The sequence below is a fragment of the Jaculus jaculus genome, chromosome 11 (assembly GCF_020740685.1).
Source record: "Jaculus jaculus isolate mJacJac1 chromosome 11, mJacJac1.mat.Y.cur, whole genome shotgun sequence".
In the NCBI taxonomy this organism is placed as follows: domain Eukaryota; kingdom Metazoa; phylum Chordata; class Mammalia; order Rodentia; family Dipodidae; genus Jaculus; species Jaculus jaculus.
Window position 1 is genome coordinate 99,099,473 of NC_059112.1, and position 21,741 is coordinate 99,121,213.

The 21,741-nt window shown below is 51.3% G+C and overlaps 1 protein-coding gene across 2 annotated transcripts in view; it reads left to right on the forward strand.

Moving 5' to 3' along the window:
• Nucleotides 1–14,953, forward strand: part of Myh11 (myosin heavy chain 11) — a 122,261-nt gene extending 107,308 nt beyond the window's left edge. For both annotated transcript variants that reach the window (XM_045161840.1, XM_045161841.1), the window contains 10 exons: nucleotides 1,785–1,997; nucleotides 2,215–2,427; nucleotides 2,595–2,756; nucleotides 3,068–3,196; nucleotides 3,789–3,877; nucleotides 4,928–5,051; nucleotides 6,003–6,211; nucleotides 7,637–7,745; nucleotides 7,853–8,025; nucleotides 14,228–14,953. In XM_045161840.1, the coding sequence (XP_045017775.1) occupies nucleotides 1,785–1,997; nucleotides 2,215–2,427; nucleotides 2,595–2,756; nucleotides 3,068–3,196; nucleotides 3,789–3,877; nucleotides 4,928–5,051; nucleotides 6,003–6,211; nucleotides 7,637–7,745; nucleotides 7,853–8,025; nucleotides 14,228–14,360 (1,554 nt within the window). In that variant the 3' untranslated portion in view covers nucleotides 14,361–14,953. The remainder of the gene's footprint in view (nucleotides 1–1,784; nucleotides 1,998–2,214; nucleotides 2,428–2,594; nucleotides 2,757–3,067; nucleotides 3,197–3,788; nucleotides 3,878–4,927; nucleotides 5,052–6,002; nucleotides 6,212–7,636; nucleotides 7,746–7,852; nucleotides 8,026–14,227) is intronic.
• Nucleotides 14,954–21,741: the final 6,788 nt, after the last annotated feature.

Sequence of the window (21,741 nt, forward strand, 5' to 3'; positions counted from 1 at the left end):
GCTTGATCTTTGGGGTGCATCTCCACACAAACCAGACGTCTATGTACTTCTCCCCTCATACTTCAACATTGCATATTTTTAAAAAAATTGTATTTGGGATTGGGGAGATGGCTTGCAACCCTGCCAGTCCTACTTCGACTTCCCAGCACCCACATAACACAAAAACAAAACAAAAGCAAGAGAGACAAACTCCTTGAGGTTGTCGCTAAACCTCTCCACACACGTGCCACAGCATGCGTGAGCCCGTCCGCACAGGCAATGGAACAAATTGCTTTAACAAATGGTTTTGCAGCCAGGTAACGCTGGCACATGCCTGAAGTTCTGAAAGTTGGGAGCCTGAGGCAGAAGGACCATGAGATTAACACTGGCCATGATTGTGCAGCAAGACCCTGTCTCAAAATCTTAATGATTACTAGGCTATATACAGATAATAAAATGGACAGGTCTTTTCCTTTTATTTTTGGTTATTTCATACGTGTGTAGCATACATTTTGACCATATTCACCCTTATTGCCCTTTGTTATTCCCCTCCTTTCCAGCTAATCTCCTTCTTGTTTTCAGTGTGTGCATGCGCGCACGCGCCACACAGGGTTCAATAGGGTTGCTTGCATGAGCATGGCCAATTCACACCACTGAAGAATACAAAGCCCCTTCCTCCAGCAACCAGTAACCACCAACAGCCAGACTGGGAGGAGTGGGGTCTTACAGCTCTTTCCTCATCTACAGTGGAATGTTGATGGGCTCAGTCTTGAAAATGCAGAAATCTTAAGCACACATACACAGTTTTTATAAATGCATACGTTTGCATGATCCAAACTCCCAAATTTCAACTTTGATTTAGTAAATATGACTTGGTGACCCCTGACTTAGGGTTATTCTAAAACTTGGCTTATGGATTGGGCTGTGGGTCCAAATGCCAGAGGCATGAGGCCCACTGCTCTCCTGACCAGCCTTGATGTACTGGGCTTCTGCAGGACAGCCCAGTTCCTCCCTTCCCCAGCAGCCACCTTGGCCCAGTCTGTCTGCTTGTCCTGAGTGCTTCAGGACCTGTTAGAGGCCCCACGCGTGTTTGAATGCTCTTCTTGTTACGTTCACTGTGGAATTTTTGTGTGGCCACTGTAATGTCTCGTGGTCCTTGCTGCTACCCTGTCTCTGCTGAGGTCTGAAAGTCTGGTGTTTGCTGATACAGTCAACAATGCACTGCTCTGTCACTCAGATGATGAGAGTCATGTTAAGATAGAATATTCAGCCGGGCGTGATGGAGCACACCTTTAATCCCAGCACTTGGGAGGCAGAGGTAGGAGGATCGCCGTGAGTTCGAGGCCACCCTGAGACTACAGAGTGAAGTCCAGGTCAGCCTGGGCTAGAGTGAGACCCTACCTCGAAAAACCAAAAAAAAAAAAAAAAAAAAATAGAATACTCTTTGATTTGCTTCTCCAAGCACAGGGCTAAGTGTGTGCAGAGCCAATCCACTCTTATATTCCCCAAATGTGCTGCATGGGGTACTTTTGTGAGATAGCTACCGGTGGCCCTGAAACAACAAAAGAATGAATGGCTTTGTTAGATTCGATGTCATTTTGCCCTCAGTTGTAGGATGCTATAACCAAAGCTTGAGGTAGACGTGAGAAGGCAGGACTATCATAAGTGACTTCCGCACACGTCTAAACTGCTTGGCTCTGCCGCTGGACTCTTCCGGCGGGACCTGAGGCAGCTTCCCCAGCGGCTCACTGAGGCTGTGACACAGGGACACCATGGATGCCTCTGAGACTTCTGTTGCGTTGCAGTTGTTAGCAGAGGAGAAGACCATCTCTTCCAAATACGCGGATGAGAGGGACCGAGCTGAGGCAGAGGCCAGAGAAAAGGAAACGAAGGCTCTGTCCCTAGCCCGGGCCCTGGAGGAGGCCTTGGAGGCCAAGGAGGAGCTTGAGAGGGCGAACAAGATGCTGAAGGCCGAGATGGAAGACTTGGTCAGCTCCAAGGATGACGTGGGCAAGAATGTGAGTAGCTTCAGTGAGGCCTCTGCCCATCTGCACCTGCATCTGCAACCGTCCTCTCGGGCTTTCTGCAGCCGTGCACAGGGAAGGGAAGGCCGGGAACAGCAGCTGGGCCGGTAGCTCTCGGGGACCATTTCAGTCCCTGGCCTGAGCCAAGGCCATCCCTCTGGCCTGGTGAGCTGCCTCACTGGAGCAAAGGCCCTGCTCGTCGGCCCGCCAGGTCCACGAACTGGAGAAGTCCAAGCGCGCCCTGGAGACCCAGATGGAGGAGATGAAGACGCAGCTGGAGGAGCTGGAGGATGAGCTGCAGGCCACAGAGGATGCCAAGCTGCGGCTAGAGGTCAACATGCAGGCCCTCAAGGGCCAGTTTGAGCGGGACCTCCAGGCCCGGGATGAGCAGAACGAGGAGAAGCGGAGGCAGCTACAGCGGCAGGTGAGCCGGCCATCCTCTCTGAGCGGCTGGAGCCCGACCCCTTGCAGGCCATGGTGCAGAAGAACCCCCGGGAACTCCTTTTGTAGCCGAGCATGCTGGATCTCTAGCGGGGGGGGGGGGTCTTCGAGGGGCCACCCTGACAGCCTGCGTCTGTCTTCCTGGCTCAGCTACATGAGTATGAGACGGAATTGGAAGACGAGAGGAAGCAGCGGGCCCTGGCCACAGCGGCCAAGAAGAAGCTGGAAGGGGACCTGAAAGATCTGGAACTTCAGGCCGACTCGGCCATCAAGGGCAGGGAGGAAGCCATCAAGCAGCTTCGGAAACTCCAGGTGGGTGACATTGTGAGTTCAGGGCTGAGGGAGAGGACAGCTCCCTGGGCCAGGTATGCCCATTGTGGAAAACAGCCTGCTTCCACGTGGTCAGGTAGCTGTGGGTGGCTGGTTCCGGAGCAGGGCTCCGTTATCGGGGGTGCTTAGCCACTGGCCTCTGTTCACATCAGAGGCTCTGCCCAGCTGAGCCACCTGAGGCTGAGGACAGAGCCAGGTACAGGGATTTGCCATGTTAACGACATGGAAGTTAGATATAAGTCTCCCGGTGCAGACTGGGTGAGGCCACCATGGTGTGTCCTGCTGGCCCACAGGCTCAGATGAAAGACTTCCAGAGAGAACTGGAAGATTCCCGTGCCTCCAGAGAGGAGATCTTTGCCACCGCCAAGGAGAACGAGAAAAAAGCCAAGAGCCTGGAGGCGGACCTCATGCAGCTTCAGGAGGTAAAGACTTCCCCTGGCTGTGACAGCCTCACTGGGGGCCAGGGGTGGTACCCACGCTGCTCCCCCTGAGGCAGGTGCATCCGCAGATTTCCTTCCCACAGTCCTCAGCTTTCGAAATAGATGGTCCCTCCACAGAAAGAGCATAGGGAGACCTTTCTTTCCTCTAATGTGTTTGTTGCGCCTCCCTGAGGCCAAAGAAGGAACTGCCTTTCAAGAGTGGCCATGGAACTGGCATGGTGGCACACGCCTTTAATCCCAGCACTCGGGAGGCAGAGGTAGGAAGATCGCCATGAGTTCGAGGCCACCCTGAGACCACATAGAGAATTCCAGCTCAGCCTGAGCTGAAGTGAGACCCTACCTCAGAAAAAAAAAAAAAACAAAACCATAGCGTGGCCATGGAAGCCAGGCGTGGTGGCGAACGCCTGAGGTAGGAGGATGGCCGCGAGTTTGAGGCCACCCTGAGACTACATAGTGAATTCCAAGTCAGCCTGCACCACAGCAAGACCCTACCTTGAGAAACCAAAATAAATAAATAAAAGAGTAGCCGTGGAAAGCTTGGGGTCCAGGTCACAGCTCTCCTTCCCTGCTCCAGGACTTGGCAGCAGCCGAGCGGGCTCGCAAGCAGGCTGACCTGGAGAAGGAGGAGCTGGCGGAGGAGCTGGCCAGCAGCCTATCTGGAAGGTACAGCCACAGGAGTGGTGAGAAGAGAGGGACAGCTGGCAGCAGTGTCCCCTTGGCCCCCCCCCCCATTTCCATGCGGACACGTGTGGGAACAGGCAGCACTGTGGTGGGAAAGGGATTTGCAGTGAGGTTTTTTTCCCATCTCCCTATGCAGTGATGGGATCACCCTCTGCCCCCCACTCGGGCTTTGCAGATGTCCCAGCCTCCCACATCCCAGCAGGATTAGTTCCTCGGGCACAGATGTGACCCGATTACCTGACGGAGCCACTTCACGGGGGCCCTTATTTTGGATCATGGTTTCAGCGGGTTCCGTCCCCAGGCCTGGGCTTTGCTGATCATGGACTCATGCTGGGGGCACGTCATGGTGCCAGGAGCACATGCATGAGGCTGGTTCACTTCATGCCACACGGAAAGTAGACAGTGTAAAGACATGCAGGGGGGGCTGGAGAGATGGCTTAGCAGTTAAGCACTTGCCTGTGAAGCCTAAGAACCCCGGTTCGGCGCTCAATTCCCCAGGACCCATGTTAGCCAGATGCACAAGGGGGCGCACGCGTCTGGAGTTTGTTTGCAGTGGCTGGAGGCCCTGGCGTGCCCATTCTCTCTCTCTCTGTTGCTCTCAAATAAATAAATAAAAATAAACAATTTTTTTTTTAAAAAAAGACACGCAGGGACCAAAGTCACTGGGGTCCTCAAGGTCATGTCCCAAGTGACCTGCTTGTCCAGCTGGGCTCTACTTCCTGTTGCTCCACCTTCCCATAATGCCATCATGTTAGGAATCCACCAAGGGATATTAACCCATTGATTATTTCAGAGCCTCAGGTCCAGTCACTTGCCCGCAGTCCATCAGCCAGCCCCCAAGCCCCCAATACGTGAGCCTATGAGGGACATTTCATCGTCACACCATAACACAGGTTCCCATCTTTGCTGAGTTTATTTCCCTGGTTAAGAGAGTGAGGGCCACCCGAGATGGCACCTCTCTAGGGCAAGAGCTCGCCTAAACCATGGCGAGGCCGTGGGTCCCCAAGGAAGGTGTTCATGCGTTCCCCTCAGGAACACACTGCAGGATGAGAAGCGCCGCCTGGAGGCCCGCATCGCCCAGCTGGAGGAGGAGCTAGAGGAGGAGCAGGGCAACATGGAGGCCATGAGCGACCGGGTCCGCAAAGCCACCCAGCAGGTAGGAGATGCTGAGGGCAGGAGGGGACAGCTCTCCAGACCATGTAAGCCAGCACAGAATGCTCCAGAAGCATGTGCTGGGGAAGATGCTTCAGCCAATAGAGCGCTTGCCTGGCAAGCATGTGGACCTGAGTTCACTCTCCAGCACCCTAGTAAATTCTGGGCGCAGTGGCACAGGCTTGTCATTCTTGTGCTGGGTAGGCCATTGGTTGGGGCTCACTGGCCAACTAGTCTGGCCTAATTGGTGAGCTCCAGGCCAGTGAGAGCTCCTGTGTCAAAGGATGAGATGGACAGTGTTTCTGAGGACGACACCCGAGGTTGTCCTCTGACCTCCACATGCAAGTGCACCCACACACGTGAAGACTGTGGAAGCAGCCTGCCTCTCCTTGATGCCTGGTCAACTGATGTTTAAAACCTGTCAGCTCGGGGTGGCTGCTTCCCACCAGCATCGAGGCCTGCAGAGGGGCAGGGCCACCCGGGCCACAGCGCCTCACTACAGGAGCGCAGTGCCTTGGGTCTCCTGTCCCAGGGTCTGGGTCAAGTCCAGCACCCAGGGACCGGAAGAGAGAGGTGAGACCTGGGACTACGGGCACTTCTCCCCCGCTTGTGCCCTCATATCAGGCTGGCATGTCTCTGCCGTCTAGAATTCTTAGCACGGGCCTGCAGGCTGGTTTCTGTTGAGCAGCTATGTCTGGATCCTTCCACGACCTGGCCATAGTTTTCTCCCTCTTGGCTGTCTGCTAAGTCCCAGGCACCATCCTTGTAACTGAGTTCTCGGTGACACTGCAGAGTCAGAGCAGTGCACGAGGGTCCCTGGCCCCGCCCAGGCGGCTTTTGGAAGCAGCAGCTCCTGAGCTGATGAATCATGGTGACAGGGAGTCGGCAGGCGCTCTAGTCTCAGGGACCGCTTGCCGACACCCTGCCGTGGCTCCGCGCCCACCTCCTCCTCCAGGCCGAACAGCTCAACAACGAGCTGGCCACGGAGCGCAGCGCGGCCCAGAAGAACGAGAGCGCGCGGCAGCAGCTGGAGCGGCAAAACAAGGAGCTCCGCAGCAAGCTGCAGGAAATGGAGAGCACCGTGAAGTCCAAGTTCAAGTCCACCATCGCGGCGCTGGAGGCCAAGATCGCGCAGCTGGAGGAGCAGGTCGAACAGGAGGCCAGGTACCCGGGGTGACCAGAGTTCTGGGGCACCAGAGGATGGCTGGAGGAGTCGGCTAACAGCCCTTTCTGGTTTCTGACGGGGGAGCTTGGTGGTAGGCGCCCTGCCCAGGGGTTGTGGTGAGGACAAAAAAAAAAGTGCTAGGCCTTCACAGAGCTGAGAGCAAGCACTCAAAATGCTAGGATGGGGCTGGAGAGATGGCTTAGCGGCTAAGGTGCTTGCCCGTGAAGTCTAAGGACCCAGGTTCAATTCCCCAGTCAGTATCCCACGTTAAGCCAGATGCACATGAGTCTGCAGTTCATTTTCAGTGGCTAGAGGCCCTGGCATGCCCTCTCTATCTATCTGCCTCTCTCTCTAATAAATGAATAAATAAATAAAATATTTCAGGCTGGGCATGGTGGTGCATGCCACTAATCCCAGCACTTGAGAGGCAGAGGTAGGAGGATCACTGTGAGTTCAAGGCCAGCCTGGCACAATATAGTGAATTCCAGGTCAGCCCGGGCTAGAGTGAAACCCTACCTCAAAGCCCCCTGCCAAAAAAAAAATGTTAGGCTGACCCCCAAGGACATGAGCCAGCCTTCCAGGTGTATGCTTGGCTTTTCCCAACCTCTGCCAGCAGGTACTCAAAAGGTCCAACCACCATCCTACTAATCATACAGATACGGAAGACTTCCTGTTCTCATGATGGGTACAAGCACATTTGTGACCAGTATCTTTATTGATAATTCACACTTTGCAGTTTAAAGCATAGTCGCAGACACGTGAAATGACCACCAATTTTAGGGTGTTTTCATCACCGCACAGAAAGAAACCCCACATCCCTCAGCCATCTCGCCAGCTCTGGAACTCCAATCCCCCCCCCCAACCTCTGTGCAGACATTGGCCTGCTCTGAATGGGTGACTCTTCTCACTGCTACGGGAAGCAACTTGACGGAGGGGACATTTGGGCTCACACTTTCAGGGAGTACAGTCCCTCGCGGTGGGAGAAGGTGCCACACAGCCCCTAGGCAGGTTGGGAAGCAGAAAGCGTGGGCCTGAACCGGGGGTAGCTACCCCCTTCAGGGCCCGCTTTCGGCACCCCACTTCTGCAAGCTAGGCCACGTGTCCCAAAGGTTCCACGCACTCCCAAAGCAACTTCACCATCGGGGTGTCCAAATGTAGGAGCCTGCGGAGACGGGTTTCACATGAACCGAGTCCACGACGTGGCCTTGTGTGGTGGCTGCTTTCTGTGGCGCATTTGTGCTCTTTCCCACACCTCCCTCCCCTTTCTTTTGTCATCTGATTCATGGGGTGACTCCTGAGGTGCGGCACAGGGAAGGCGAAATGCCCGCCTCTCTGTGTGGTAGGGCTAGGGTGTGGGGTAGGCACGGCCAAACGCAAGGGGGCTGCCCCCATCTGAAACGACACTTCCTTGCCTCACCGGGCAGAGAGAAGCAGGCCACGGCCAAGTCTCTGAAGCAGAAGGACAAGAAGTTGAAGGAAGTCCTGCTGCAGGTGGAGGATGAGCGCAAGATGGCGGAGCAGTACAAGGAGCAGGTGGCCATGGGTGGCACCTCTTCCCCACTCCCCTGCCCCCTCCCCATCAGACCCCCCCCCCCCACCACCACGTGGCCTTGCTGACCCGCTTTCCCCACCCTTGACAGGCAGAGAAAGGAAATGCCAAGGTCAAGCAGCTCAAGAGGCAGCTGGAGGAGGCTGAGGAGGAGTCCCAGCGCATCAACGCCAACCGCAGGAAGCTGCAGCGGGAGCTGGATGAGGCCACGGAGAGCAACGAGGCCATGGGCCGCGAGGTGAACGCGCTGAAAAGCAAGCTCAGGTGAGGCGCGGCGGCGCGGGGCGGGGGGGGGGGTCATCTCGGTCCCCTGATCTCATGGTTCACAGGACATTTATGTATTTATTTATTTTAAGGTAGGGTCTCGCTCTAGCCCAGGCTGACCTGGAATCCACAATGTAATCTCAGGGTGGCCTCGAACTCTCGATGTTCCCCCTTACCTCTGCCTCCCGAGGGCTGGGATCAAAGGCGTGCGCCACCACGCCCGGCTTTCACAGGACATCTCCCTGGGCTGGGCAGGCCAGAGCTGAGCAGGGGGTGCCTCTGAGGGCTTACCTCGTCCCTGCTTTAACAAAGCTGCCCTCCCACCCACCCCCTTCCTGCTGGTGAGGAGGAAGGGGAAGATCTCTTCCCCTGAAACTTCGAGTCCGTGCAGCATGGACGACTGCTGGACCTCCCATTTCTTAACACTCTTTCCTGAACCTTCTAGCTGTTTCTTACCTCTGCAGCCTCTGTTTTGGACTTTGTCGTGGGGCCATCTGGCGCACTCCACAGCCAGCATTGTGACAGTCACAAATGTCACCAGAGGGTTGCGGATGTCCCCTTGGGGATGGTCTCTGCCCTCACTTGAGGGGGCTGTTTTCTGTCCTCTGGGGACAGGCTGCCTCCACCTCTGTGACGGTGTATCTGTCACTCCCAGAAGCTCCTGGCTTCCAGCCTCTCGCTTCCACTCCATTTGCTCTGTCACCTCAGCACCCACGTGGGCCCCTCTGTCAGTCCTGTGAACTCTGTGACCTCATCACTCCCTCAGGTGTGATGAGTGACCCCAGGCTCTCGCAGTGCCACCACGGAGCCCCTGCTGCCCTCAGCCGCCTGTCTTTAACTCTGAGGTCTTCACTCTTGTGACACTTCCCCTCACAGCCCCCGGAGGACCTGGCTTCCAGCCCGTGGTCAACCATGCAGATGACGCCTTCACACACGCTCAAGGCCCTAGGCCCCTCTCGTTTTGTTGGGTGAATGGGCCCAGGCTAGCCCTGACTCCCCACCTTCTGCATGGAGACAACAGACTATACCCTTGGCCACCCCCATGAGTGCCCTGCCCAGTGTTCTGCAGGCCTCACTAGCCGACTGGACCTCAGCCCTTACCCTCCCTCTGGGAATTGCTCATCCTCACCCTCCATGGATGCAATCGTGAGGCACGCCCCAGATTCCCCAGCTTCACCTCCTGACATATCTGCTTGCTTCTTCTACTTCTCTGCTTTCTGCGCTGAGCTGCCCAGCACTGACCAGGGCCGAGGCCCCGCTAGTTAGATCCAGCCCTCTTGTTTGCACACCATGCCAAGTCTCACTTGTGTCAGTCGAAAAGCCTGGGCCAGCTTCTCTGTCACCCCTTTCCAACACACAGCTCCCAGAAGCCAAGGTGCGGGTGGCACCTCTCCCTGCCCCCCACAGGCCTCACCATGGCCCTCAGTCCCCTACCCCACCCAGACACAGCTAGTGTGACAACTGCAGCGCCTCCTTTCTAACCTAGGCCTTCTCCCCTGGCTGCCCTCCCACCTTTTTGGCCCCTGGGCAATAGACTGGCTGGGTGCCATCTTGGATCCCGTTTCATCTTTGTACTCCCTCGGCGATCTCAGCCCATCTTGCCAAGATGAGGTCTTCACGGGTCCCAATTTGATGGGAAACGATCTCAGGCAAGAGTCTGGGAGCTACTTCAGGGATGTGGGGCTCAGTGAAGGAAACCTGTGCTCCTACAAAGTCTCGTAGAGTGTGCTGTGCTGGGGATTAGCTCCTCTGCCCCTCCTGAGTGGCTGGCTGAGATGGGGGGCCAGTCACCCCAGCACTTTGTCCCTGTGCTCTGTTCCTTTTCTTAACCTCAGTGGTTCTTTGAGGCTACACGAACATTCACACAGGTTCCGCTCCCCTCACCTGATCTTTCTGAGGAGCTAAACGCCAGCACAGAACAAAACATCTGGACCAGTGCCAGCCTGTGCATGGGTTTGTACACACACAAATGCATTAACAAGTATATCATAGGTGCCATATTCTCTTGCCCCAGAGCTGCACAAAAATATAAACTTGGGGACTGGAGAGATGGCTTTAGTGGTTGCCCATGAAGCCTAAGGACCCAGGTTTAATTCCCTAGTACCCACGTAAGCCAGATGCACAAGGTGACACATGCATCTGGAGTTCATTTGCAGTGGCTAGAGGCCCTCATGCACCCATTCTCTTTCTCTATCTGCCCCCCGTCTCTCAAATAAATAAGAATTTTTAAAATTTTTTTCATTTATTTATTTATTTGTTTTTCTAAGGTAGAGTCTCACTCTAGCTCAGGCTGACCTGAAATTCACTAGGTAGTCTTGGAGTGGCCTTGACCTCATGGCCATCCTCCCACCTCTGCCTCCTGGCATCACTCCAGAGCTAAAAATGTTTCTAAAAATTAAAAAAATATACAAACTTTGGACTAGGTGATTAGCTCAGTGTTGCTTACAAAGCTTGTGGGCCTAGGTTCAATTCCCCAGCACCCACTTAAAGCCAGGTGCAAAGTGGAGCATGCATCTGTGATCCTGGTGTCCCCCGACAGTGGGAGGTGGAAGCTCACAGGCCAGACAGTCCAATGTTCCTTTGCAGTCTGGAAGCTTGATTGGGGTGACAAGCAACCCTATCTCAAAGAAGGTGGCACATAGACATCTACAAGAAGTCTTTTGACCTCTGCACACACACACTTAAAAAAAAAAGTATATAAACTCACACACAAGATCTCTATTCAAGAGTGGCAGCCAGCTCCTCACACGAGCAATCACCAAGCATGTTATGGGCCAGGTAAATGCCAACACAAGCTCTCTCTAAGCCTGACCCATTCACCACACTGCCAGTCACTTCCAGTAGCATCTACCAAAGCCACCAAAGCCAAAGTAACAGAGACCAAGTAGCAGGAAGGTGTGTACCCTGGGGTGCTTGGTTCTGTGCCAGTACCCATCTTTGTGACCTGCCTCGTCAAACGACTCTACCTTCCTGAACAGGTATGCAATGCTAGAGTTCTAGAAAGATCTGAGGAGAGACCGAAGGACAGAAGCTTTGTAATCAAAAACACTGCTTGTCCGTGTTTGCGGTACCAGCCTCTCTGGGAACTCTCTCGGGTTCGAGGTTGACTTAACTCCAGATTGCCTTTCTCAGTTGAAGCTAATGCCTTTAAAGATCAGACATGTACTTGACCAGGCTTTTTCCTGCCTACTCGTGGTAACCTCCAGGGACTCTCTCTGTTTCAGAGGGCCCCTCCCACAGGAAGCTTCGCAGTGACAGTGACCCACCAGGTATCAAGCCTCCAGCTTCGCAGCTCCTGTGTGTCGTGCGTCCCCATTCCTCTGTGCCCAGTGTCCCACTCACTTTTCCAGTCCTCGTAAATTTCTGTGAGACTGTCAGCAAAATCTGAGGGCTTAGATACTTAAAACTTTTCACCAGAACCAAGATGAACGTGAGAAGTAAGACTTCATTCACGTGGAGTCATTTTCCTTCCAGCGCTTTGCCACAACATGGCTTCCAACGTGGCCTTGTTACTGCGTCTCGCTGGCTGAGGTTTTTAAGTTGTGCATGTGTGGTTTACACTTTATTGTATTTTTGAGACAGCGTCTCATGTAGCCCAGGCTGACCCTGAACTTGCTATGTAGTTGAGGATAACCTTGGACTCCTGATCCTCCTGCCTTCACCTTGTGAGTGCTGGGATTCTAGGCACGTGCTACCACACCTGGTTTATGCAGGGCTAGGGATGGAGCCCAGAGCTTCATGCATGCTAGGCAAGCACTCTACCAACTGGGACACGTCCCCAGCTGTCACTGGGATTTCTGTTACTTGCATGCTGAGCCCACTCTTACCCTGTTAGGGTGCGGGCCAGAGCCATGCTCCCTTGTATAAGAGAGACACCCCACCGAGTAAATATGGCAGTCTGCTGAAAAACAAACATGACTTCCATCGCTGGCTGGCCTGGGGCACAAGTCAGGAAAAAAAAAAAAAAATTCAGAAACATAAATAAATGAAAATGAAACACAGGGTCACAGTAATCACAGCCTAGAAATTTGTCCCTCTCAAGCTCCCATACACCCGAAGGCCATGAGCTCTCACTGACCGTGGTATGATGCCGGGCTGCACACAGCTTCAGCTGAGGCTCACTGTCCGCTGCCTTTTCGGTGTGCAGGGGTCAGAAGCGGCCACCACCTGCGTACTTTTCTGGTGATCTCAAGGGTTCTCACACACTCAAGGACTGGGAAATGGGTGTCTAAGACTCGAGGGCTCAAAGGGGCCCTTCTCAAGCGAAGTCTCAGGGGCCTCTGCTTCTCTAGAATTGGGCACCGGGGCCCGAGTTAAGTAAGTCCCTGTGCCCCACTCCTAGGCCAGACAAGCCCTCGCCTGTGTCCCCACCTTTTCTTTGGGAGAATCTTGTCTTTGCTCTTGTTACCAAATACTTAAAGCTGGGTGAGATCTTGCAGACAGCATCTGTGGGGGAGCCTCCAGGATCTATGGGCATGGCATGAGCTGCTTTGAGGGCTGGTGGAAAGGACCTACCAGTCAGTAGGATAACTAAGACCCTACAAACCAGTATGGCTTCCACTCTCATGTGGATGCCTGGACTGCCCACGGCCTGGGACAGCGGAGTCTATGGAAAGAACCCCAACTCTCCAGAATCAGACTCCTTTAGAAAAATCTCTGGAGGGGTCCCTTACTTCAACAGTGGGAGTCCATGTCAACTTTTGTCTAGGATTTGAAGTCGTTTCCCTGAGCTAGAACGCAGGGTGGGGGCTTGTAGATGTCGGCTGACAGCTCAGAGCTCGTGATGACCAGAACATGACCTGCTTCTGAGGTCACGGGCAGGTTGACATTTTTACTTGGTCAGCAAACACAGTTGACAAATACAGACCGTGTGGAGCCTGGAAACACAGCAGATGCCATTCCCAGCCCCTGGCAGCCACGCAGGCTCCTGATGCTAGGGAAGAAGTGCCATGCTGAGGGTCACTGAGATTTCTGTCCACCTGCCAGGACCCTCCCTTCCTTCTTTGCCCCTCAGTGTAAAGAGCGGAGGGTGGGCAGTTCGCCCCCTAATGGGGCAGAAGCCTAGAAACACCCCTTGAAGCATGGCCCGGAGCCATCAGCTGGGAGTGGTCACAACTTTAAGTATTTATTCCTGATTGCTTGCATTGGGGGGGATCCCCTTCCTGGCGATCACGAATCTCTGGGCCTTGCTTGTGCCTTTGTTGTGTTACCTGTCTGAACTGTTTCTACAGGAGTCGCTGGGTAGGCTTGCTCTTGTGGCTTCTCTGTCCAGCCTCCATGTGGCAAGTCTATTGCATTTGTTACCTACAGCGCTAAACTGTGTTAGGACCCGTACTCCACCTCAGGTCAGACGGGGCTATGCAGCTGAAGCAGACGATAGTGCAGGTGGCTCTTTCTCTCCTTTCTGCCACCGTTCCGTGCCACCCACAGGTGCACTCCCTGTGTAAACCGACAGGCCTATATGGTGAGGAGGGGATAGGCTCAGAACAGAGAAAGGAGTAGTGAATTCATGGGGTGGCCTACCCTCTGAAGCAAAAAGCCACCTCACGGTAACGTCATTTTGTCATGCGTGACACAAACATGGTGAGAAAAACAAAACAACAAGAACAACAACAAAACAGGCAATTTAGAGTCTCCACCATGTGTGTGTGTTGGTGGGGGGGGGGGTCTTAGCAAGCAGCCCCATGCCAGGAGGGGCGCTGTCTCACCGTCATCCAGGGTCCTTCCCTCTGTGAGTGCTTCCCCTCCATCCTGTCCTTGGGGTCCTTTCAAAACTCCCTCCCAGTTGAAAACCCCAGACCCTTCCCTTTTATCCTTCTGTAGGGATGCAAGGATATAGAAAAATCAGAGCATGTTCTCCTTCAACATATCTTCCCCCCCAGATCTGAATAAAAACTTGGGGGGGGTGTTATCCCCAACCTGCCTTTTTGCCTTTTTCTTCTATTCCGTATCTAAGATGGTAGCAGACCAGAGCAGTGAGGGTCACGAAATGGCCAGGCCTGACATTTTTAAAAGCAGATACCCTCATTTTAGCTGACTAAACAGAACCCACCTTGAGACTGGTGGGAACTTGTTACCCTGAACCCGAGTGATTCTTTCGCGTTGAGTGTGTGTTGAGCTCAGCCACTGATAAAAACCTATGCCAACCTGGTGAGGGATTTCGTGTCTAAACACACTGATGTTTTCTGATTAAAACCCACAGGCGAGGAAACGACACCTCGTTTGTTCCGCCCAGAAGGTCGGGAGGACGTAGAGTTATTGAAAACGCGGATGGTTCTGAGGAAGAAATGGACACTCGGGACTCAGACTTCAACGGAACCAAAGCCAGTGAATAAACTCAGAGTTTTGCACCACAGCAGGAAGGGGAAAAAAAGCAAACAAAAAACCAAAAAAACCCCAAAACACCAAACAAGAAAACCCAGCAGACTCTTAGCATTGCTGTAACCCAACCTCAGATTACAGACACAGGCCACCCCTCACTACGACAGCAAAGGCCTACCCTGCACACTGGGTGTGACTTTCAGGTTTTGGCATCTAACTACCAGAGAAAACACTGTCAAGGAGACAGCATGGCCTTGCTCTGCTGGACTATGCAGATAGTGGGTTTTTAGGAAAACAGCCGCAGTAACCAGTCACCAGCAACTGTTTACATGGAATGGGCGTCACTGTCCCCAACCTACCCCTAACTCATCCCCGAACCTGCCAGCCCTCCGATTTCCTGGGGAAGGTCCTAGTTTGAGAATGCCCTTCCCTCTCCTGGTTGCCACACCTCAGACACACACGAGTTCACCAAGACCAAGTGCCTTCTGTAGTCACGTGTTAAAAGGAAACACTGGTCCTAGGGCTAGGAGCAGAGAGGCCACACTGACTTATATGCACCCAGGCTGTACCTACGGTCACTTCACTAATAAAAGGTTATAAATCACCAGAACGGAGTCAGCTTTTCTGTCAAGTTGTCTTCTACAGAGCAAACGGAGGGGGAGGAGTGTGCTCACTCAATCCTCTCAGTGACTATATGAAGTTATTTCATAAACAGGGAAACTGAGGCCTGGGGAGGCAAACTGAATTGCCTGAGAGCCCACGGCCACCTGAAGCAGAGATGCCGTGTGCCACTTTGTGTGGGGATTTTCCAAGTTGGAAGTGGGCAGCTGGAGGGTGGAGTACAGCATTGTGCGGCCAACGAGGCACTGCCCTGGCTTGAACGTGACGTCATCAAGGAGACCCAAACGCACGTGCCTATACTGGTTGAGTGTCTAGTCCTAAAATCCAAATGCCTCCAAACCCAACCTCCTCTGAAGGCCCATTCCATCACAACTGGAACATTCCACACCTGATTTCATTTGACGGGTCATAGCCAAAATCAAACACACCAAAAATACTGTATGAACTTATCTTCAGGCACCAACCAGGGTAGCACATGCCTGTAATCCCAGTATGGGGTGGGGGGGCGAAGCAGGAAGGTTGAAGGTCAAGGCTACAAAGTGTTTCAGGATTGTGTGAGTTACATGATGAGACCCTGTCTCAAAAATAAATCAGTGGAGGGCTGGAGAGATGGCTTAGCAGTTAAGGCACTTGCCTACAAAGTCTAAGGACCCTGGTTCGATTCTCCAGTACCCATGTAAGCCAGATGCACAAGGTGGTGCACTTGTCTGGTGTTTGTTTGCAGTGGCTAGAGGCCTTGGTACACCCATTCTCTCTATATATGGCCCCTGTCTCTCTCAAATACATAAAATATGAAAATAATAACCCTACAGGTTATAGGTATAAGGCATTTATGAAACAAAGGAATTTCGTGTTTGGATTTGGGGTCCATCCCCAAGCTATATATGCAGTAACATTTATTTGAATACACATGTGTGAGAGGGAGAGAAAGCAAGAGTGCCAGGGCCTCTTGCCTCTGTAAACGAACTCCAGATGCATGTAGCACTTTGTGCATCTGGGCCAGCAGATGCAAGCAAGCGCCTTTAGCCATGGAGCCATCTCCCCAGCCTAGCCCAAGCCATAGCTGATTAAGCATACACGGCATTCCAACATCCAAAAAATCCAATATTCTAAGCACTTCTGAGCACTTCAGACAAAGTGTACTCACCCAGTAATGTAAGTACAAAGTTTCTTTGATCTTTTTAAAGCACTAGAACTTTGCCCAGCAGGGAGCCAGCAAAGTGCCCCTCTGAAGGTAGTAATCAACTCAGGCCTTCACAGGCCCCATTGCTGTCTGCAGAATATTTGTCTTAAAAAAAAAAAAAAAAAAGGCTGGAGAAATGGCTTAGTGGGTAAGGCACATGCCTGCAAAGCCTAAGGATCCAGTTGATTTTCCAGGTCCCACATAAGCCAGATGTGCATGGTGGTGCATGTGTTTGGAGCTCATTGGCAGTGGAGAGAGGCCCTGGCACACCCATTCTCCCCCCCCCCCATGTCTCCAATAAATAAATAAAAATAAATCTTTTAAAAAAGCATAAAACTGGGCTGGGGAGATTGTTCAGTGGTTAAAGATGCTTGTTAGCAGGCTGGACAGATGGCTCAGCAGCTAAGGTGCTTGCCTGCAAAGCCTTACAACCCACGTTCAATTCCTCAGTACTCAAGTAAAGCCAGATGCAGAGTGGTGCATGCATCCAGAGTTTGTATGCAATGGCTAGGGAACTGGCATGCCCATTCTCTCTCTCTCTTCCTCTGCTTACAAAAACAAATAAACAAACAACAACAGCAAAAAACCCCAAAAAACGAATTAGGGCTGGAGAGATGGCTTAGCGGTTAAGGTGTTTGCCTGCAAAGCCAAAGGATCCCAGTTTGATTCTCCAGGACCCACATAAGCCAGATGTAGAAGGGGGCACATGCATTTGGAGTTTGCAGTGGCTGGAGGCCCTGGCACACCTTCTGTCTCCCTCTCTTTCTCAAATAAATAAATAAATAAAACAAATTTTATATATATATATATATATATATGTATATGTATATATATAATTTATATAATATATATAATTTTATATAGATGTATATATATAGATGCACAAAGTGGCACATGCATCTGGAGTTTGTTTGCAATGTTTAGAGGCCCTGATACACCCATTTACTTTGCAAATAAAATAATTTTTAAAAGATGCTTGTTTGCAAAGCCTGATGGCCTGAGTTCAATTCTCCAGCACCCACATAAAGCCAGCTACAAAGTAGTATATGCATCTGACATTCATTTGCGGTGGCAACAGGCCACGGCTCACTCATACATGCACACAATTTTAAAAAATTTGCACATGTGTGCGGGGGTTTGCAGGGTCTCTTGTGGCTGCAAACAAGTACCAGATGTGCCACTTTGTGCACCTGGCCCTATGCGTGTCCTGGGGAATCAAACCCAGGTCAGCGGGCTTTACTGACAAGTGCCTTTAACCATCCAGCTCCCCAGCCATAGATGTGGCGTTTTTTGATTAAAACTGATGAGAGCCAGGTGTGGTGGGGCACGCCTTTAATCCCAGCACTTGGAAGGCAGAGGTAGCAGGAGGATTGCCATGAGACTACATAGTGAATTCCAGGTCAGCCTGGACCCCACCTCAAAAAAAAAAAAAGTAAATAAAAGTAAAAAAATTTTTAACCCACAACAGATTAGGAACCAAGACTTCTTTTGTTCCTTCCAGAAGGTCTAGAGAATCTGCAATTCCACCACTCAGGAGGCTGAGGCAGGAGGATTGCAAATTTGGTTATTTCACACTGTTTCAAATACCCTCTAGCCCCCAAAACCAACCAGGGACAGCATGAGGATCCTACAAAAACAGGCTGAGGGGACTCTGGCCCGGATCAAAGCTGCCACAGGCAAGGGAGGGGGCTAGACCATGAGCCAGAGGTTCCAGGGTGGTTGAAGAAGCTGTCCATTGGTGGTCTGGGCTTTGAAACTACAGATGAGAGTTTGAAGGGACATTTTAAGAAATGGGGCACACTCACAGATTGTGTGACCGTGAAAGACCTCCCTCCAACAAAGCGTTTGGGGGCTTGGGTTTTGTGACTTACTCGTGTGTTGAAGAGGCAGAGGCAGCAATGTGTGCTCGGCCACACAAAGTTGATGGGCATGTAGTGGAGCCAAAGAGAGCTGTTTCTAGAGAGGATTCTGGAAGCTTGATGTCCCACTAACAGTGACGAAAGCTTTTGTTAGTGGTACTGAAGCCATAGAAGAGTATAATCTGAGAGACGTTGAGAAGTATGGCAAAACTGAAGCCACAGACATTATGGAAGATGGACAGAGTGACAAAAAGAGAGGATTTGCTTTTGTACCCTTGGATGATCGTGGCACAGTTGAGGGCACTGTCATTCAGAAACATCACACTATTAATGGGCGCAACCGCAAAGTGAAAAGGCCCTTTCTAAGCAAGACATGCAGCCTGCTGGGTCACAGAGAGGTTGTGGAGGTGGATCAGCCAGCTTCATGGTCGTGGTGGACACTCCGGAGGAGGTGAAAATACTGTTGGCAGTGGTGAAAACTGGTGAAAGAAATGGGTATGGTGGCCGCAGCAGAGGAATCACATTATGGAGGAGGTGAAGGTGGCAACCGCGGTGGTGGTCCTGGTTACAGTACTAAAGGAGGCTATGGTAGTGGTGAACCAGGATATGAACACCAAGGTGCTTGTGGTGGCTTGAACATGAATGTACGTCCTCAGGGACTTTTTGATTAAGATTAAGCTTCCTGCTGGGCATGGTGGCACACACCTTTAATCTCAGCACCTTGGGAGGGCAGATGCAGGAGGATTGCCCTGAGTTTGAGGCCACCCTGAGACCACATAGAGAATTCCAGGTCGGTCTGGGATACAGTGAGACCCTACCTTGAAAAACAAAACAAACGCAAAAAAAAAATAAGCTTCCTACTTAAATGTCCAGCAGCCTTCTGGAGGTGTCCCTGCGGGGGTGTGCGTGTGAGAATCTTGTGCTCCAACCCTAAGGTGTGTTCAGAGCAGTTTGAGCTCTGGTGGTTCATGTTTGCTGCTGTTTGGTGGTACCTCTGTGCTTTAATCTGTGGAAGTGAGCCGGCCTTTTCCACCATTGATGGTGTTTCTCCCAGATTCTGTAAGCCTGAAAGAAGCCCTTTTCTCCCATGAGCTACTTCTGGTCAAGTGTTCGTCCCAACAATGAGAAAGTAACTGCAAGAGAAAATCTGATACTGAGAAGTGAGGGCTGCTGGATGAATCTGAACAGGTGGATTTTGGTCTTTTGGAAATGCGTTTGCAGGAGGAATGTGGAAGGATTTGATGCTTTGGACTTGGGAAGCCTTGACGTGTTGTAAACAGAGCTTTATGGGCTGTTCTGGTCAGAGTTTGAAAATTCTAAATGCAGAGAGAATTGTGGACTATGGAGGCTTGACTTAATGAATTTTCACAGGAGAAGAAGAGAACTTTGTTAGAACTGGGACTACCGACATCAAGGCTGGCTGTGTTCTTCTGCCCGTGTCCTGAGAAGCTGGGCAGGTAGAAAGTACAGAACAGAAAGATATGAAAGATGTATGGCTTATCACAGGGAAAAAAAATCAAGCAAGTCTTGAGTCCCAGGCATGGAGACTGGTTTTAGGTTTTACTTAAACTATCGCTGACCATTAAGGGGAAACCAGCTGCTTTGCATTGGGAAAATGGGAAAGATACCTAGGGGTAAGGTCCACCCATGTAAGGCCCAAGTGAATAATGTTCTGCAAAAAGGAAGCGTGAAGGAAGGGTTTTAAAGGAGTTACTTGCTCTTCAAGGTCAAGGTTTATTCTCCACTGGATTTACTAATTTGGCTAGCTGCACGCCTGGTACTAGTAATGAAGCATGAAAAACGCAAGGAAATAGGTCAAGAAGTGCCTGTGGCTCCAGGAAAGTGAAACGGAGTTGACATCACTACATGAAGGCCCAGTAAGGCCACTGTATTGAGGTGAACCAATTCCAGAAGCTGCTGAGATGTGGTATGTGAAGCAGGGGTAAGATCCCTGTGTGGAGCCCCAGTTAGGCCATTGTGTAAAGATGAACCAGTTTCAGAAGCCACTGCTGACATGTGGCATGTGAAGCAGAGTTAAAATCCCTGTGTGGAGACCAAGTAAGGCTATGGAGCTACTAAGATGAACTGTGGTTTGTAGTGTAGACCCAAAGATGTGGATATAACAGGACTATGGAACGCATATCATGGAGAGCTGCTGGCTCAGGACTGAATTTTCCCCAGGCTGTTCAACCAAGCTGGAGGAGTAGAATGGAAATCCAGACTTTTGTCACACTGGTCATGGATGCTGGACATGAACTGCTGATGATATGTGCCTACTGGTTATTGACTGGCCCAGTCTTTCTCTGTTAGGACTTTTTACAGTGGGAATGTTTACTCTGTGCCATTATGTGCTGGGAGTAATAACTTGTGTTTTGTTCTTATAGGGCTCAGAGTTATGAGACAGTATTGAATATTAAATGAGACTTTGGACTTCTGAACAATGTTGAAGTTGGTAAACACTAAGGAGACCTATGAAGTTGGACTGAATGCAATTTGCATTGTGAGATAGTCATGAGTCTGTGGGTACCAGGGGAAGAATGTGTGGGTTCTCCTTCCCATAACTGTGGGCTAACTCCACAATGCATGACCCATACACCTCAACAAGGAGGGGCCAGGGGAAGGGAGTAGGACATGGATGAGCCTAACAATGGTACCAACTTGACTGTATTCACTGAGTACAAACTAATTAATAAAAAAGTAATAAAATTTAAAAAAAGAATGTGAGTGTATGTCTTCCATAGCCTCAGTGGTTTTTGATTAAGATTAAACTTCCAGCTGGGATGGTGACACATGCTTTTAATCCCAGCACTCAGGAGGCAGAGGTAGGATTGCCGTGAGTTCAAGGCCACCCTGAGACTCCATAGTGAATTCCAGGTCAGCCTGGGTTAGAGTGAGACCCTACCAAAAAAAAAAAAAGATTAAACTTCCTACTTAAATCCCCATCAGCCTACTGGAGGAGACATTACTGGGAATAGATCTTCTGGTCCAGCCCTAAGGTGTGTTCAGAGCAGTTTGAACACTGGCTGTTCCTGTGTTCTGGCTGCTTGGTGATGTCTCTCTGCTATGATCTACGGAAGTGAGCCAGCTTCTTCCACCATTGATGGTGCTTACCCTGGATTCTATAGGCCTAAAATAAGCCCTTTTCTCCCATAAGCTGCTTCTGGTTGGGTGTTTGTCCCAGCAACAAGAAAGTAACTGCAACAGTGGTAGATAATGGTGGTGGTGGAGAAGGATATGATGAGTACAGTGGAGAAAATTCTGGTGGTGGTGACTATGGTGGAGGTGGGAATTATAAGTATTTTAGAAATTACAGTGGACAACAGCAGGCAAACTATGGACCCATGCTGGGGGGGGGGGTGCAGCTTTGGTAGAAGAAGCTCTGGCAGTCCCTATGGTGATGGTTGTGGGTCTGGTGAAAGTGGTGGATTTGGTAGAGGGTTGTAAAAACAGCAGAGGGGCTGGAGGGATGGCTTAGCAACCCAGATTCCATTCCCCAAGACCCACGTTAGCCAGATGCACAAGGGGGCGCATGTGTCTGGAGTTCGTCTGCAGTGGCTGAAGGCCCTGGTGCGCCCATTCTTTCACTCTCTCTCTGCCTTTTTCTCTGTCAAATAAATAAATTAATTAATAAAACAGTAGAGGGGCTGATGTGTGTCTCAAAATAAATAAAATATATTTAAGAATGGCAGAAAAGGATAGGTATCTTTGCATTTTTATCATGATGATGAAGAG